We start from the raw sequence: 15,803 nt of genomic DNA on the forward strand, positions 1-15,803 counted from the left end.
TATATATCTTTGTGTTTATGATAATGTTTACATACCATGCTATAATTGTATTAACTGAAACATTGGTACATGTGTGATATGTAGACAAACAAGAAGTCCCTAGTATGCCTCTTAAACTAGCTTGTTGATTAATGGATGATTAGTTTCATAATCATGAACATTGGATGTTATTAATAACAAGGTTATATCATTGTATGAATGATGTAATGGACACACCCAATTAAGCGTAGCATAAGATCTCGTCATTAAGTTATTTGCTATAAGCTTTCAATACATAGTTACCTAGTCCTTATGACCATGAGATCATGTAAATCACTTATACCGGAAAGGTACTTTGATTACACCAAACACCACTTGCGTAAATGGGTGGCTATAAAGGTGGGATTAAGTATCCGGAAAGTATGAGTTGAGGCATATGGATCAACGGTGGGATTTGTCCATCCCGATGACGGATAGATATACTCTGGGCCCTCTCGGTGGAATGTCGTCTAATGTCTTGCAAGCATATGAATAAGTTCATAAGAGACCACATACCACGGTACGAGTAAAGAGTACTTGTCGGGAGACGAGGTTGAACAAGGTATAGAGTGATACCGAAGATCAAACCTCGGACAAGTAAAATATCGCGTGACAAAAGGAATTGGTATCGTATGTGAATGGTTCATTCGATCACTAAAGTCATCGTTGAATATGTGGGAGCCATTATGGATCTCCAGATCCCGCTATTGGTTATTGGTCGGAGTAAGTACTCAACCATGTCCACATAGTTCACGAACCGTAGGGTGACACACTTAAAGTTGGATGTTGAAATGGTAGAACTTGAATATGGAATGGAGTTCGAATATTTGTTCGGAGTCCCGGATGAGATCCCGGACATCACGAGGAGTTCCGGAATGGTCCGGAGAATAAGATTCATATATAGGAAGTCATATTCCAAGTTTGGAAATGATCGGTGCATTTATGGCAGGTTCTAGACGGTTCTAGAAAAGTCCGGAAGAAATGCACTATGGAAGGTGGAGTCCGGAAGGACTCCACAAGCTTGGCCAGCCAAACCCTAGAGGGGAAAGTCCAAGGTGGACTTCCCCCCAAGGTGGCCGGCCACCCACCCTCATGGAAAGGTGGGAATCCCACTTGAGGTGGGAATCCCACCTTGGGTAGGTTTCCCTACACATGGAAGGTTTTGGGTTGGGGTCTTATTCGAAGACTTGTACACCAACTCTTGGGTGTTCCACCTATATAATGAGGGCCAAGGGGAGGGGGCCGGCCACACCAAAGCCTCAAGCTTGGCCGCCCCCTATAGTGGCCGGCCACCCCCTCTCCCCAAACCCTAGCGCCCCGCTCCTCCACCATATCCCGCACGCTTAGCGAAGCTCCGCCGGATTTCTCCACCGCCACCGAGCACCACGCCGTCGTGCTTGTCGGATTCAAGAGGAGCTACTACTTCCGCTGCCCGCCTGGAACGGGGAGGTGGACGTCGTCTTCATCAACAACCGAACGTGTGACCGAGTACGGAGGTGCTGCCGTTCGTGGCGCCGGAACCGATCGTGATCAAGATCTTCTACGCGCTTTTGCAAGCGGCAAGTGAACGTCTACCGCAGCAACAAGAGCCTCCTCTTGTAGGCTTTGGAATCTCTTCAAGGGTGAGTCTCGACAATCCCCTCGTTGCTACCGTCTTCTAGATTGCATCTTGGCTTGGATTGCGTGTTCGCCGTAGGAAATTTTTTGTTTTCTATGCTACGTTCTCCTACAATTCTGGGTTTTCACAAATTGCTGTTAAAGCTAAAGATCAAGAGAAAACCACGTTTACTTGTCCTTATGGAACCTATGCTTATAGGCGTATGCCTTTTGGTTTATGTAATGCTCCTGCTACTTTTCAAAGATGCATGTACTGCTATTTTTCATGGTTTTTGCGAAAGTATTGTAGAGGTGTTCATGGATGATTTTTTTCGTCTATGGGAATTCTTTTGATAATTGCTTGCGAAACCTCGATAAAGTTTTGCGAGAGATGTGAAGAAACTAACCTTGTTCTTAATTGGGAGAAATGCCACTTTATGGTTAATGAAGGAATTGTATTGGGACATAAAATTTCCGAGAGAGGTATTGAAGTTGATAGAGCTAAAGTTGAAGCAATTGAGAAGATGCCCTATCCGAGGGATGTTAAAGGTATTCGTAGTGTTCTTGGTCATGCTTGGGTTTTATAGGAGATTTATTAAAGATTTCTCTAAAATTTCAAAGCCTCTTACTAATCTTCTTCAAAAAGATGTACCTTTTGTTTTTGATGATGATTGTAAGGAAGCTTTTGAAACTCTAAAAAAGCCTTAACAAGCTCGCTCTCGTAGTCGAACCTCCTGATTGGAATTTGCCTTTTGAAATTATGTGTGATACTAGTGATTTTGCTGTAGGCGTTGTTCTTGGACAGCGGGTAGATAAAAAATTAAATGTTATTCATTATGCTAGTAAGACTCTTGATGCTTCTCAAAGAAATTATGCTACAACTGAAAAGGAATTGTTAGCTGTAGTCTTTGCTTGTGATAAGTTTAGACCCTATATTGTTGATTCGAAAGTTACAATTCATACTGATCATGCTTTGCAATTAGATACCTTATGACAAAGAAAGATGCTAAGCCAAGGCTTATTAGATGGGTACTTACGTTGCAAGAATTTGATTAACATATTATAGATAGGAAAGGTGCTGATAATCCTGTTCTTGATAATTTGTCTAGATTGGAAAATATTGCTTATGATCCTGTTCTCGTTAATGATAGTTTTCCAAATGAACAATTGGCTGTAATAAAGGTGAGCTCGCGAGAGAGCCCTTGGTATGCAGATTATGCTAACTTTATTGTTTCGAAGTATTTGCCTCCAACCTTTTCAGCTCAGCAAAGGAGGAAATTCTTTTATGACTTGAGGCATTATTTTTGGGATGACCCACACTTATATAAAGAAGGAGTGGATGGTATTATGCGAAGATGTGTTCCTGAATATGAACAACATGAGATATTGAATAAATGTCATGGAAGTGTTTATGGAGGACATCACGCTGGAGATAGAACCGCGCAAAAGGTTCTACAATCAGGTTTTTATTGGCCAACACTCTTCAAAGATGCAAGGAAGTTTATTTTATCTTGTGATGAATGTCAAAGAGTTGGTAATATCTCTAGACGCAATGAAATGCCTATGAATTATACTCTTGTTATTGAACCATTCGATTGTTGGGGATTCGACTTCATGGGTCCTTTCCCTTCTTCGGACGGTAACACTCATATACTTGTCGCTGTTGATTATGTTACTAAATGGGTAGAAGCTATACCTACAAAAAGTGCTGATGGTGAGACCTCTATAAAAATGCTTGTAGATGTTATATTTCCTAGATTTGGAGTACCTAGATATATTATGACTGATGGAGGTTCTCATTTTATTCATGGAGGTTTTAGAAAAACTCTTGCTAAGTATGGTATTAATCATAGAATTGCTTCTCGCTTATCACCCTCAAACTAGTGGTCAAGTAGAATTATCAAATAGAGAGATTAAAGCTATCTTGGGAAAGACTCGTTAATAAATCTAGAAAGAATTGGGCTAGCAAATTGAAAGAAGCACTATGGGCTTATAGAAGCGCTTATAAAAATCCTATGGGAATGTCACCTTATAAAATGGTTTATGGAAAAGCTTGTCATTTACCTTTAGAACTAGAGCGCAAAGCTTATTGGGCCGTTAGAGAACTAAATAAAGATCCTAAATTAGCTAGGTAATAAGAGGTTGTTGCAATTAAGTTCTCTAGATGAATGGAGAAGTGAAGCTTATGAAAATGCTAAACTCTTTAAAGAAAAAGTTAAGAAGTGGCATGATAGAAGGATCATTAAAAGAGAATTTAATGTTGGAGATAAAGTTCTATTGTATCGGTCTCGTCTCAGATTCTTTGCAGGGAAATTACTCTCGAAGTGGGAAGGACCATATGTTGTTGAGGAAGTGTATCGTTCAGGAGCAATTAAAATTAGCTCTCTCCAAGGCAATGCCACACAAGTGGTGAATGGACAAAGACTCAAGCATTATATCTCGGGTGATTCTTATAATGTTGATGTTGATATTATTCAAGTGGAAACACCGGAGGCTTTCATCAAAGGACAAATTGACAGTCCGCCAGAACTGGACTTTGAATAGGTAACAGTACAGGTAATAAAAAGTCCGCGTTTACCTTTCCGAACATTATTTCTGCTGTTTTTAGAAAATATGAAAAATTACGAGTTCGAAACGGAGTGGAAAGGACGCACGAGGGGGTGCCACCATAGGGCGGCGCGGGCCCCACCCTGGCCGCGCCGACCTATGGTCTGGCCGCCTCGTTCCCCCTTTCCGACTCTGGTTCGATCTGGAACCTTCCTTTTGTCGCGAAATTTTTTGCTATATAATTCCCCGGACCCCTGGAGGTCCGTAATATCGTTTTCTCGTCGTGTTTTGTTTCGAGCTGTTTTCTGCCGGGATCTGCTTCGGATCTAGATCCACCATGTCCTCGTCGGGAACTCAGAAGGACAGTTTCTTTGAGGACGTCGTCAACCCGTACATGAACGAGCTGAAGATGCACCCCAAAGAGTTGCAGCTCGTGGATGGAGAGTTGCAGATCAAAGATGTCCAGGGTCCTAAGGGAGAAGGGAGTTTGGAAGACAGGATGGAGAAAGCTGGAACAAGAGGTTTTCAACTACAAGAAGATGGCTGAGCGTGAAGTGGATATCTTTCACAAGATTGTGTCTCGAACTCATTGATGGGCACAAGAAGGAGACCGCAAAGTCGTGGGACGATATCTTCTCACTTCACGACACCACCAACAAACTCCAAGCTCAACTCTATGATGTTCATAATCAAAGCTGTGAGTATGAAAACGGGTTTAAGCGCATAAGTCATGTCTGCTAGTTTCGGGTTTCCGGAGACCAAGATGTCTTTTGTTGATGGAGGGCCTCTTCCATGGAAGTCCGATGACGACAAAGATTCACCATCATCACCGAAGGAGTAATTCATCATCGGTATTGGCATCCCCTTGGTTTGTTCCAAGCTTGGGGAGTGCCGCGGTATCACATCATCACCACCTTTATCTTTTACTATCAAGTAGTGTCATATCATGAGTAGGGAAGTTATCATATGGAATAGTATGCAATGTGGAAGTATCTCTCTTAGTTAGTTATCTATGTATCCGTTGGTGTGAGTTATCGTTATGGAATATTAATGAGAAGTCTTATCATTTACTTTTTGCACACCTTATTTTAGTTTGCAATCTCCGAGTATATGATTACTCTTGACATGAGTATTGATATCACTTTGGGAGCATCAAGTAAATCTATTTGGTTTTGGCAAACTTAGCATTGGTCAATAGCAACAACACCCTGATGTTTTAATAAAAGAGAGAAATACACTTAGATATACTACTCTATTATCTCTATGCTTAGTATTCTAAAGTTAAAATTGCTTGTGCTTATGAGAAAGATGCATGATTGTTTCTATCATATGTATATTTGTTTGTTTCCCTCAACCTTTATGCTTGCTATCAAACCTTGCTAGCCAAAGACCTGTATCGAGAGGGAATGCTTCTCATACATCCATAACCTTAGACCAAACCTATGCCATTTGTGTCCACCATACCTACCTACTACATGGTATTTTCTCGCCATTCCAAGTAAATACTTCATGTGCTACCTTTAAATAATTCAAACTATACTACTCCTTATTTGTGTCAATGTTCTATAGCTCATGAGGAAGTATGTGGTGTTTCATCTTTCAATCTTGTTGGGCGGACTTTCACCAATGGACTAGCGGCACATCCGCTTATCCAATAACTTTGCAATAAGAGCTGGCAACGGGGTTCCCAGCCCCAATTAATAACTTTCATTAAAGATTCTCTTCACATGTTTTGCTCTGATTTATCAGTAAGCAACTTAATTTTGCAATAGACACTCCTCCATGGTATGTGAATGTTGGAAGGCACCCGAGGATTCGGTTAGCCATGGATTGAGAAAGCCAAGGTTGGGGGGAGTGTCATCCTTAATAAAACTAAAACACATGTGTAAACAAAAGAGAAGGGGGATGATCTACCTTGTCGGTAGAGATGCCAGTCCCTCATGGGAGCCGCTCTTTGAAGGTTCGTTTGGCAAGGGGGTTAGAGTGCCCGCTACCATTCGTTGACAACAACAAACACCTCTCAAAATCTTACTTTTATGCTCTTTATATGATTTCAAAACTTGAAAAGCTCTAGCACATGATTTAATCCCCAGCTTCCCTCTGCGAAGGGCCTATCTTTTACTTTTATGTTGAGTCGGTAAAACCTATTTCCTTCTATCTCAAGCAAGCAATTGAGTTGTTGTGAACTAATCATTTATGCTATGATTCAGTTAATCATGTCTTTTATACTTTCTTGTTTAGTACCAATTTTATCTGAATGAATATGACTTTGAAGTTATCAATGATTATGAAGAGATGGTCATGCTTAAATATGAAGGCTCAGCTATAAAATCTAATATGAAAGCTTTGCTTAGAAGTACAATCCGTTAGCAGTTCTCTGACCAAGAACAAAGTTTGCCATCACCAACTATGATTTCTTATGCACCTTTACTTGTGATTTCTCTTTACCTATTTCAAGATGAGTTATATGAGGAAGTTGTTTACTAGAATGTCTTGTGTGAATGAATATGATGCTTCTTGTCCGTATTTTATTTATCGACTCTTCACTCCATAAACATGTGGTCTTGTTTATCGAGCTCGGTTTCGCTTGGGGACAAGCGAGGTCTAAGCTTGGGGGAGTTGATACGTCCAATTTGCATCACTATTTTGTATCATAATTTGCTCGTTATTCATTGATATATTTCATATTGGGACACAATACTTATGTTATTTCATCTATTTTGCATGTTTCATCATTATTGGAGGATCAAGCACCGGAGCCGGGATTCTGCCGGAAAAAGCACCGTCGAATGCAATATTTCGGAAGATCAATCGTGGAAGGGAATTTCAAGAAAATTCCTATTTTTCCGGATGACGGAGGGAGCCGAAAGGGGAGCAGAGAGGAGCCATCGTGGGCCCGGACCCTAGGCGGCGCGGCCCATGGCTCCGGCCGCGCCACCCCGTGGTCCGGGGGCCCCACGGCCCCTTTCGCCTCCTTTTCTTCGCGTACTCCTTCGTCCCGAAAACCTAAGCCACGAGAGGACCTCACGAAGGGTTACAGCCGCTCTGCGGGGCGGAGAACACCGCAGAGAGAAAGAGCTCTCCGGCGGGCGGGAATCCGCCGGGGAAATTCCCTCCCGGAGGGGGAAATCGACGCCATCGCCATCGTCATCGAGCGGGACATCATCTCCATCATCATCATCATCATCTCCACCATCTACACCGCCATCACCACCGCTGCACCTCGTCACCGCTGTAACAATTCGGGTTAAATCTTGATTGTTTGATAGGGGAAACTCTCCCGTGTTATTCTATACTTGTTGTAGATGCTATTGAGTGAAACCATTGAACCAAGGTTTATGTTCAGATTGTTATTCATCATCATATCACCTCCGATTGTATTCCATATGATGTCTCGTGAGTAGTTCGTTTAGTTCTTGAGGACATGGGTGAAGTCTAAATGCTAGTAGTGAATTATGGTTGAGTAATATTCAATGTTATGATATTTAAGTTGTGGTGTCATTCTTCTAGTGGTGTCGTGTGAACGTCGACTACACGACACTTCACCATTTATGGGCCTAGGGGAGTGCATCTTGTATTCGGTTGCTAATTGCGGGGTTGCCTGGAGTGACGAAACCTAAGCCCCCGTTAGTATATCGATGCGGGAGGGATCGCGGGATCTCGAGTTTAAGGCTCGTGGTTAGATTTATCTTAATTACTTTCTTGTAGTTGCGGATGCTTGCAAGGGGTATAATCACAAGTATGTATTAGTCCTAGGAAGGGCGGTGCATTAGCATAGGTTCACCCACACAACACTTATCAAAACAATGAAGATTATTAGACCACATGAAGCGAAAGTACTAGACTAAAATCCCCGTGTGTCCTCAAGAACGTTTGGTCATTATAAGTAAACAAACCGGCTTGTCCTTTGTGCTAAAAAGGATTGGGCCACTCGCTGCAATTATTTCTCTCGCATTTTACTTACTCGTACTTTATTCATCTGTTACATCAAAACCCCTTGAATACTTGTCTGTGAGCATTTACAGTGAATCCTTCATCGAAACTGCTTGTCAACACCTTCTGCTCCTCGTTGGGTTCGACACTCTTATTTATGGAAAGTACTACGATACACCCCCTATACTTGTGGGTCATCACGCATCATGGGAGGCGATGAGGCGCAGGTTGAGGACGCCGGGCGGCACGGCTGCTTGGCCGTGTCCTGATGCACTTCGCTGGTAGCCATGGAGGAGTGGGTGGAGCGGTGGCCGCCTTTGCCCCTGGCGGTGGAGGTACGCATGATCCGCGCCGCCTTTTTCTTCTCTGGTGATCCGACAGGAGTGACTAGCGGCGTGGGGGCCGCTGGTCTAGATTTGATGGTGGCGGTCCTCGGGTTTCTCTCATGCGAAGATGAAGACCTGCCGGGGGCCAGTCTTCCTTGATCTGGCTGGAGTGATAAGTTCCGGAAAGCTCCGTCGGTGAATGGAACATCACATCTTTTGCCTGTAGTTCACTGAATCGGGTGGTATTCAGTCGCGCGCACCCATGCTTTTATTCTGACCGTTTGGTTCTGGAGGGAGCGACGCGAAGCTCTTTTCTATGTTGACGCCAAGTGACTTTGGATCCATGGTGAAAGTCAGAAGAAGAGAATATCATGAAGGCCGGATGGGAGGACTAGCTAAGGGAGGTTCAAGTCTCCGCGATGTTAAGGGACTTGCTTGGTGTTTCGGGCTTCACAGCAGTGGTATGAAAGTGGGGGCAACAGCACAGGTGAAGTTAGTCCTACCTTTCAGGGTGAAAACCCCCTTAACTGGTTGTGCCTAGCAATGACCTTGTTGGAGGCATTGTTTTGAGAGCGGGGACTATCTCCATAGTGAAAACCTAAGATCGTTGGTCGGGCGACGACGGTGCTGGAGCACTGTTCCCTTCTTGGAGGCGTCGCTTTTGGAGAGTCTGTATTTCAGGTGTTGTCTTCGTGGTGAATGTATGCTGCTGTAGCGGGACTTTTGTTTCTTAGTTTTCTTTTGTCTTTTTTAGTTGTGTGCATCCGTACTGCCATTAGGGTGTTGCGTTGTTGCAGAGGCTGGATGTAATTGATATCTTTTGATATTAATATATTCTCTTTATCGAAAAAGTTATATGCAATATGCTCGAAAAGGTGACGTTTTTCACTTTCCTCAAAGGCCTTAGGAAATCGACTATTCGATTGTGAAACAAGACTATCCACTTGATAAAACGATTCTTAAAAACCCAATTTTGCACGCTAGGATCTGTAGGAGAAAGCTGAAGTGGATTAGCTCTCTCTCTCTCCCCCCTCCTTGTCTCTGTTCTCTCGAGTCCCTCTCCCCCTCTCCCTTCTTTCCGTTCATCCAAATAGAAGGTGATATTGTGTAAATGAATATACCTAGGAGAGCTCAAATGTAGTCATATATACCTCCTATTTTTTAGTGATTCGTAACATTGTTTAAGTACGAAAGTACCCTTTCAAGTTATTGTAGAGGGCTCACAATATCCTATGCGCACACTTGCAAATAGACAAGTTAAGAAAGTCCTCCCATCATTTTAACCTTAGCACATGTATGCAAATATTATCGCATACGAGGCGGCTCAGCCTCCGAGGACACGGAGAAGTGAGATGCTCCTCTGCCCCCGCTGCCATCAGCGTCCCTACAATTTAATTGGAGTTCAGCCTCCGTGAAGGCGTCTAACTAGACATCGGCCTCTAAAAAGTTCTGCTCCATCGGTAGTTCAAAAAATATTGTATAAGTACAAATGTTTTTATTGAGTGAAACGGAGCAAAAACTATATCATCCGTTTAATTTTCAACTAAGAACTACTTCGTCTTTTTATATTACTCCACATACAAGGTTTAATCAAATCCAAACATTACCAAGTTTGATTAATTGTACGAAATACATTATTATTTAGAAAATCAAAATAGTATTATTAGTATCCTAATGCAATACATTGGATTCTGTATATATTGATATTTTATTATGAATATTTAGTTAAAGATTACAAAACTTGACTTCTAGGAGGCGGGAGAGAGAGAGAGAGATTGGGCTTGTGATGGTCTATCCTCGTTTCTTCAAAGTAGAGAATTACTTGTGTGAAATATTATCACTCGGAAAAAAATATGTTTAAGGCTGGATTAGGTGATTCCTGGGGTTTTTTTTTTTTGAATTTTATTCCTGGGGTTATTCGTTGGACTTGAATAAGTGTCAGCTAATTTTCTCATACAATGAAACATATTCAGACTGGTTCTTAGGTGCATGGTGTGTGTAAAGTTTTTCCCTCATTCAGGGAAATCATATATAGAAGAGATACTCCAGGTACGGAGAACTGATCACTTATAAGTTCACACTTAACACTGATGAATCAGCTAGCACATTTTATAGAATCTGCTACACCAATCAGATTCTCCACACTTTCACAGAGAACTGATCAGTTCACGCTTGACACTTATGAATCAGCTAGTACAGTGCATTTTATTGAATCTGCTACAGCAATTAATCAAGTCGAAGAGACTTATTCACCCCTAGCAAGCAAGAGTTTTCTAGTGCGGTGTGGGGATGCTGTAGAGTACATTCAAGCTCTCGGTGTCGTTGGATGACCCAGCGCGCAGCAGCAGTAGGGTTCTTTATATGATACGCAGCTGCCTTGAGACTTATCATATCCTCGCCATCCACAGGTTTTCCGGCATAGAGGGATCGAGCAGTCTTTCAGAGGAAAACACTCCGAGATCACCGTGTCCGTCGTATCTACGCACAAGCGATCACAGCAACCACAACCAATTTAGCATCATCCAAAGTGTATGAAAATACTGAATAATGAAGATAAGAGAAAGAAACGTACCTGCGTGAGAGGGCAAGAAAGAGGTAGCCATGACAACAAGAGCTACTAGTACCAAGCACATAGCCCGAGCGTTGTTCTTGATAAGCGCCATGAGGAGTAGTAGTTAGCCTCTTGATCCTGATATTCCTCTTCTGTTCTGCTATCAGTATATCTCCCTTATGCTACTGTTTATATAGAAACATGGGCATTCATTGGTTTTCTTTCTTTGGATGTCATTAATTTGGATCCTTAGATCTTTCGCAAATATTTTTTTGGATCCTTAGATAACACACATATTCATTAATTCGTAATATCACACATACTCATTGATTCGTAATTAGTGCCATAGTAGAAAAAATGTCTTTGGGATACTCATTATGTCCTGCTATTTCATGCATTGAGTCATTAGTTTACCACTATTATTCGGTATCCTTGTTCACCTTTTATGCCATCACTCATCATTTCCTTTCTCACTTAAGCATATTGCATTTTATATGCTGATAAATAATTACCTTTACTACACATCATTATGCCCTTTCTATCCTCTATCTTTTGCTTCCTGCTTTCTACTCATTGTGTGTTGGTGTCCTTCACTTACATAATAGCCTTCCAAATATATAAGATGTATACTCCACAAGGTTGAATTACAACACGTCAAAGAAATTTCCACTGAAAGTTAAAGAAAATAAAATCACAAAAGAAAACCACAATGAAAGGAGAAATAGCCTCAACAAACAAAATGAAACGATATAAACTACCCAACTAGCCCTTTAAAAAAAATTGCTGCTTATTGTCAAAGCTCCAAACCTTTTGGTTGCTTTCTATGTTTCCCACTTATGTATTAGGAAGTGTGCAACATATCTTTTTAATACTACTCCCTCCATCCATGAAAGGATGTTTCAAATTTGTTAAAATTTGGATGTATCTAGATCTAATTTAGTATATAGATACATCAAGATTTTGACAAAGTTGAGACATCCTTTTATGGACAATAAGTATTTGTAACAAACCTGAGAGATCACTAAACAACACATGCAGTAGGGCTGTGCTGCTCAAGTGGGAGATGTTCAGATGGACAGAGCGTGATCTAGCGACCAATCTGACAAGGATCTCTTCACGGCATGCACCACTATCTCGTTTGGGAACGGCAAGACCAGGAAGGCCTGGTCTGATAAGTGGCTCAGTGGACATGCTCCCATGCAGCTGGCCCCTCTCTTGTTTGCCCTGGCAGCATGGAGGAGAGGAAGGACCTAACAAATGGAAGATGGATGCAAACATTGCAGAGAATGAACACCGAAACTCAGGTCGACCAGTCAGTTCGTCTCACTTTGGAGTATAATTCACACCATTACCCTGATGGACGACAGAGATGCTATTGTCTAGAAAATCACAGCCGACGGGCAGTATTCGGCGAGCTCAGCATATACAGTTCAGTTCTTCGGCAGTTTGAGGCAATCTCAGCTGGAGCACGAGTGGCACATTCAGGCCGAGGGCAATATCAAATTCTTCTTCTGCCTGATGCTATAGAACAGGAATTGGACGGCCGAGAGGCAATGCCTCCCCGATGCCAAGGAGGTTCAGTTTCAGATTTCTCACCCCTGTGCCGTTTCCACCTCGATCGGCAGTTGCTGGGCAAAACTTAATCATGGCAAGTCTAGCGAGCAACAAAAACGTGGAATCTCCTTTATATAATGCAAAAGCAGCTTGCTGTTACCATACAAAAATACACATGAAGTACGTTGCATGATCTTCTGTTTTTTTTTTCTGAAATCATATGTGAATGAAACTATTTCTCGAAGAATTCTTGAAGGAAGTGGGAAAGACTGTTGGTAACAAACTATTTCGGGCTGATCCGCCAACAAGGGCTGATATAGAAAGGCAACGGCAGGTTCCAATATAGCATCATTTCAATGTTTGTGCACTTGAACACTTTATGCATAACTGTAACAATGAACTAGCTGATGGGCACAAAATAGTTGGCATACAACATCCATGATAAAAGGAACTCATGGAAGGAGGCGAGTAATTTTATTTTGTTCTTGGCGATATTACAACAGCTAGGTTGCATGGAAAAGGAAAAGCAGGTTCTTTGCACTCTGCAGGTACCGGATTCTGCTCACAAATGCAGGGTTCCTGTTCAATGTTCTTCTTTGCCAAAGTTGTAGACAATCTCAATCTGCAAAGGCAATATTACGATTTTAAAAAGTGGGGCAACAATTTCATATGCATTGCATAATCAAAGGGGGAAAAGTATTTACATCACTGCAATGAAACAGGTAATTCATCACATAAAATGCAGTTGGGGGCATCTACCAAACTTTTCTTCCTAGAGTATGCAGTAAGCATCACAAAACTTGCCTCATCAGCAGCAGCTTGTATAAAATCATACATTTTCACAGTAAAAAAATGTTCTAAGCATTTGTTGAGGAGCTAAGCTTATTGAACACATTTCTGGCAACACACAAAAGGTTTAGTAAAAGGAAGTCTTTGTGCATTTTAACAGAAATATAAACTTTGTTTTGATCAACTAGAACTGAGATCTGAATTGTGCAATTTTCTCAGATATTTCACAGTAGAAACTCCCAGCACAACACTATAAACAGTAAGTATCAGCACAACCCAATGGATCTGTTAAATAAATGGCATATATTTTTCTTACCCCTTCAGGTGGAGGAGGGTTCCTTGTGAATTTGGTGCCACCGGGGGCCCATGGAACTGCAGAGATAGATACATTGCTTAACCTCATCGATCAAAAGAAACACAGCATGTCAAAACCACAAATCACATTTGTAAGCAGGTACATCATCGAGGGAAAGCATAGCTATGATGCACATGAGAAGTTTTTCTTTTGCGACTTCATGAGTAGTTTGTTACAAGTAGTATGGTCTGAAGATGCTAATATGCTATAGTATCAAAAATAAACATCATGAAAATATTTTACACATCAGGATCTGTATGATAAAGCTGAGCAGCCTCTATTCCCAGAATTAATTGATGATAAATAGAATTTTGCCTGAATTGGAATAACAGTCCACTGAACTGAATATACGACAATTCTGGCTAGGAGTTATGTTTCACAGTGAAGGTTAGCACCAAGTAAAACATGATGATAATGTCATCACCCTAGATAGATGTGACTAGCAACATAACTCAAGCCTCAAGCAAAGATTGGTACTGAGTACGAAACTAAGATTACCTAAACTACTTCTTAGAGAGGAGGCTGCTCGCAGCTGTTGCTCAAAGCTAATAATCAGTTTTACAAACCAGCAAAAGGAAATACCATGATAAGGTGAAGACCTAAGCAATAACACAACCCTTTAGCATTTTCATTTAAGCGCCTGCAAGTTAAGCAATCACTAAAACATCACAACTCCAGTAACCCATACATGTTCATCGTCACTGGTCACACACAAATACACGCTCTAAGAGTTGAAATCCTTCGACAAAACGACCAGTTACTCAAAGCTAAACTGCCCAACGAGCAAACTACTACATGATTTACTACCGCACAAGTACCACGCCAGTAAACAGAGGCACCAACAGCAGGAACAGAGGGCGCGAGCATTTCAAGGCTTACCAATGTAAGGATCCGGGTGCTGGAAGTTCCTCTGCCGCGCTTCCGCGTCGTCGATGAGCCTATCGATCACGTCCAGGTTCTCCTGCCACACCCAACCAGGAAACCCATCAGAACGCCGCGGGGATCCACATCTGACGCGAATACAAACGGGGGAGAACGAGATGCGAATCGCCAGCCTTACCACATTTCTGTTGGCCTCGAACTTGTCCCTGAGATCCGACGCCTGCACGGGGGAAGAACACGGGGTCAGATCCGCGAGGGGGCGGGCAGATCGGCGGAGGGGGAGAGGACTAGGAGGGGGCGCTCACGTCCTGGTAGAAGAGGTGGCGGTGGACGGCCCAGTTGAGCGTGTCCTTGAGCGCGCGGCGGTAGAGCAGCCGCACCCGCTCCTTCTGCCCCGCGCGCCGCGCCAGGTACCCCGCCGTCGTCGACATCGACCTCGCCGCCGCCGCCGCTGCCGCTTCTTCTGCTCGGAGTTTCTCTCTCCTCTCCGCTGTGGTAGGGTGTGGGGATTCGGATTGGGGCTGCAAGGAAGGAGACCTGGTCGGGGTGGCCCAATTGGATAGGTGGTGGTTGGGCGAGTAGCCCGGCCCTGCTTAAATGGGCTTTCGTTGGATCTGTATGGGCTTCGTGTTTTAAGATGCAGTATGGGCCGAGTAAAATGTGCTGCAGTTCCACTTTGTTTTTTAAAACTGATGGGCTATAGAGTTCCACTTAGAAAAGTTAAATGTGCCAGAGTAAGATATTACCATATCAATTTTTGAAAAAAATAGAAGAAATATTAACGTAGCTTGGTGTAAAAAAAGCTAGCCTTAGCAAGTATGCTCACCATCCTCTTAAAAAATCCAATCTGACACCAAAAAAAAAACTGAGCTATGAAAGTCAACTATGCAGGCGCAACTGCGCAAGTCAAGCTGACCTCGGTGCATGGAATTTTGAGCTCCTTTGTTTGCTATTTTTGCCACTTTAGCTGACCTCGGTACATGGAATTTTGACCTCGGTATATTATTGTAAATGGACGTATAAGGTTCCAGGATGAGGATGAGTTAGTTAAACGTTCATGCATGAGCCAATGAAGATTAGGACTTCAGATCTCTCGTCTCATGGTCAACTCATACTTGGTCTCTTGTTTCTATACGAAACGATACGTGCTCTCCAACCAAAATCAGTCCATAGATACCGATGACTTCGAAAATTATGTCGTATCCAGATTGGTAGTAGACGTGGAAATGTGAAGTTTCAGGATTTAAATTTT

General features: G+C 42.4%; 1 protein-coding gene across 1 annotated transcript; it reads right to left on the minus strand.

The window, feature by feature from the left end:
• Window positions 1-12,842: 12,842 nt before the first annotated feature.
• LOC124684061 (NADH dehydrogenase [ubiquinone] 1 beta subcomplex subunit 9-like) lies at window positions 12,843-15,001 on the minus strand. Its single transcript, XM_047218468.1, has 5 exons — window positions 14,857-15,001; window positions 14,730-14,771; window positions 14,549-14,630; window positions 13,631-13,686; window positions 12,843-13,147 (listed from the first exon to the last, which is right to left on the minus strand). The coding sequence occupies exons 1-5, from the start codon at window positions 14,980-14,982 to the stop codon at window positions 13,109-13,111; spliced, it is 345 nt and encodes a 114-aa protein (XP_047074424.1). The 5' UTR covers window positions 14,983-15,001; the 3' UTR covers window positions 12,843-13,108.
• Between the last annotated feature and the right edge of the window lie 802 nt (window positions 15,002-15,803).

This window comes from Lolium rigidum, chromosome 1 (assembly GCF_022539505.1).
Source record: "Lolium rigidum isolate FL_2022 chromosome 1, APGP_CSIRO_Lrig_0.1, whole genome shotgun sequence".
Lineage (NCBI taxonomy): Eukaryota > Viridiplantae > Streptophyta > Magnoliopsida > Poales > Poaceae > Lolium > Lolium rigidum.

Bases quoted from the DNA above. Each gene is read 5' to 3' on its own strand.
- LOC124684061 (XM_047218468.1), bottom strand. From the start codon at position 14,982: ATGTCGACGACGGCGGGGTACCTGGCGCGGCGCGCGGGGCAGAAGGAG. The intron at 14,631-14,729 runs GTAAGGCTGGCG...TGGGTGTGGCAG, and splicing joins TCGAGGCCAACAGAAATGTG to GAGAACCTGGACGTGATCGA. The intron at 13,687-14,548 runs GTAAGCCTTGAA...CTATCTCTGCAG, and splicing joins GCACCCGGATCCTTACATTG to TTCCATGGGCCCCCGGTGGC.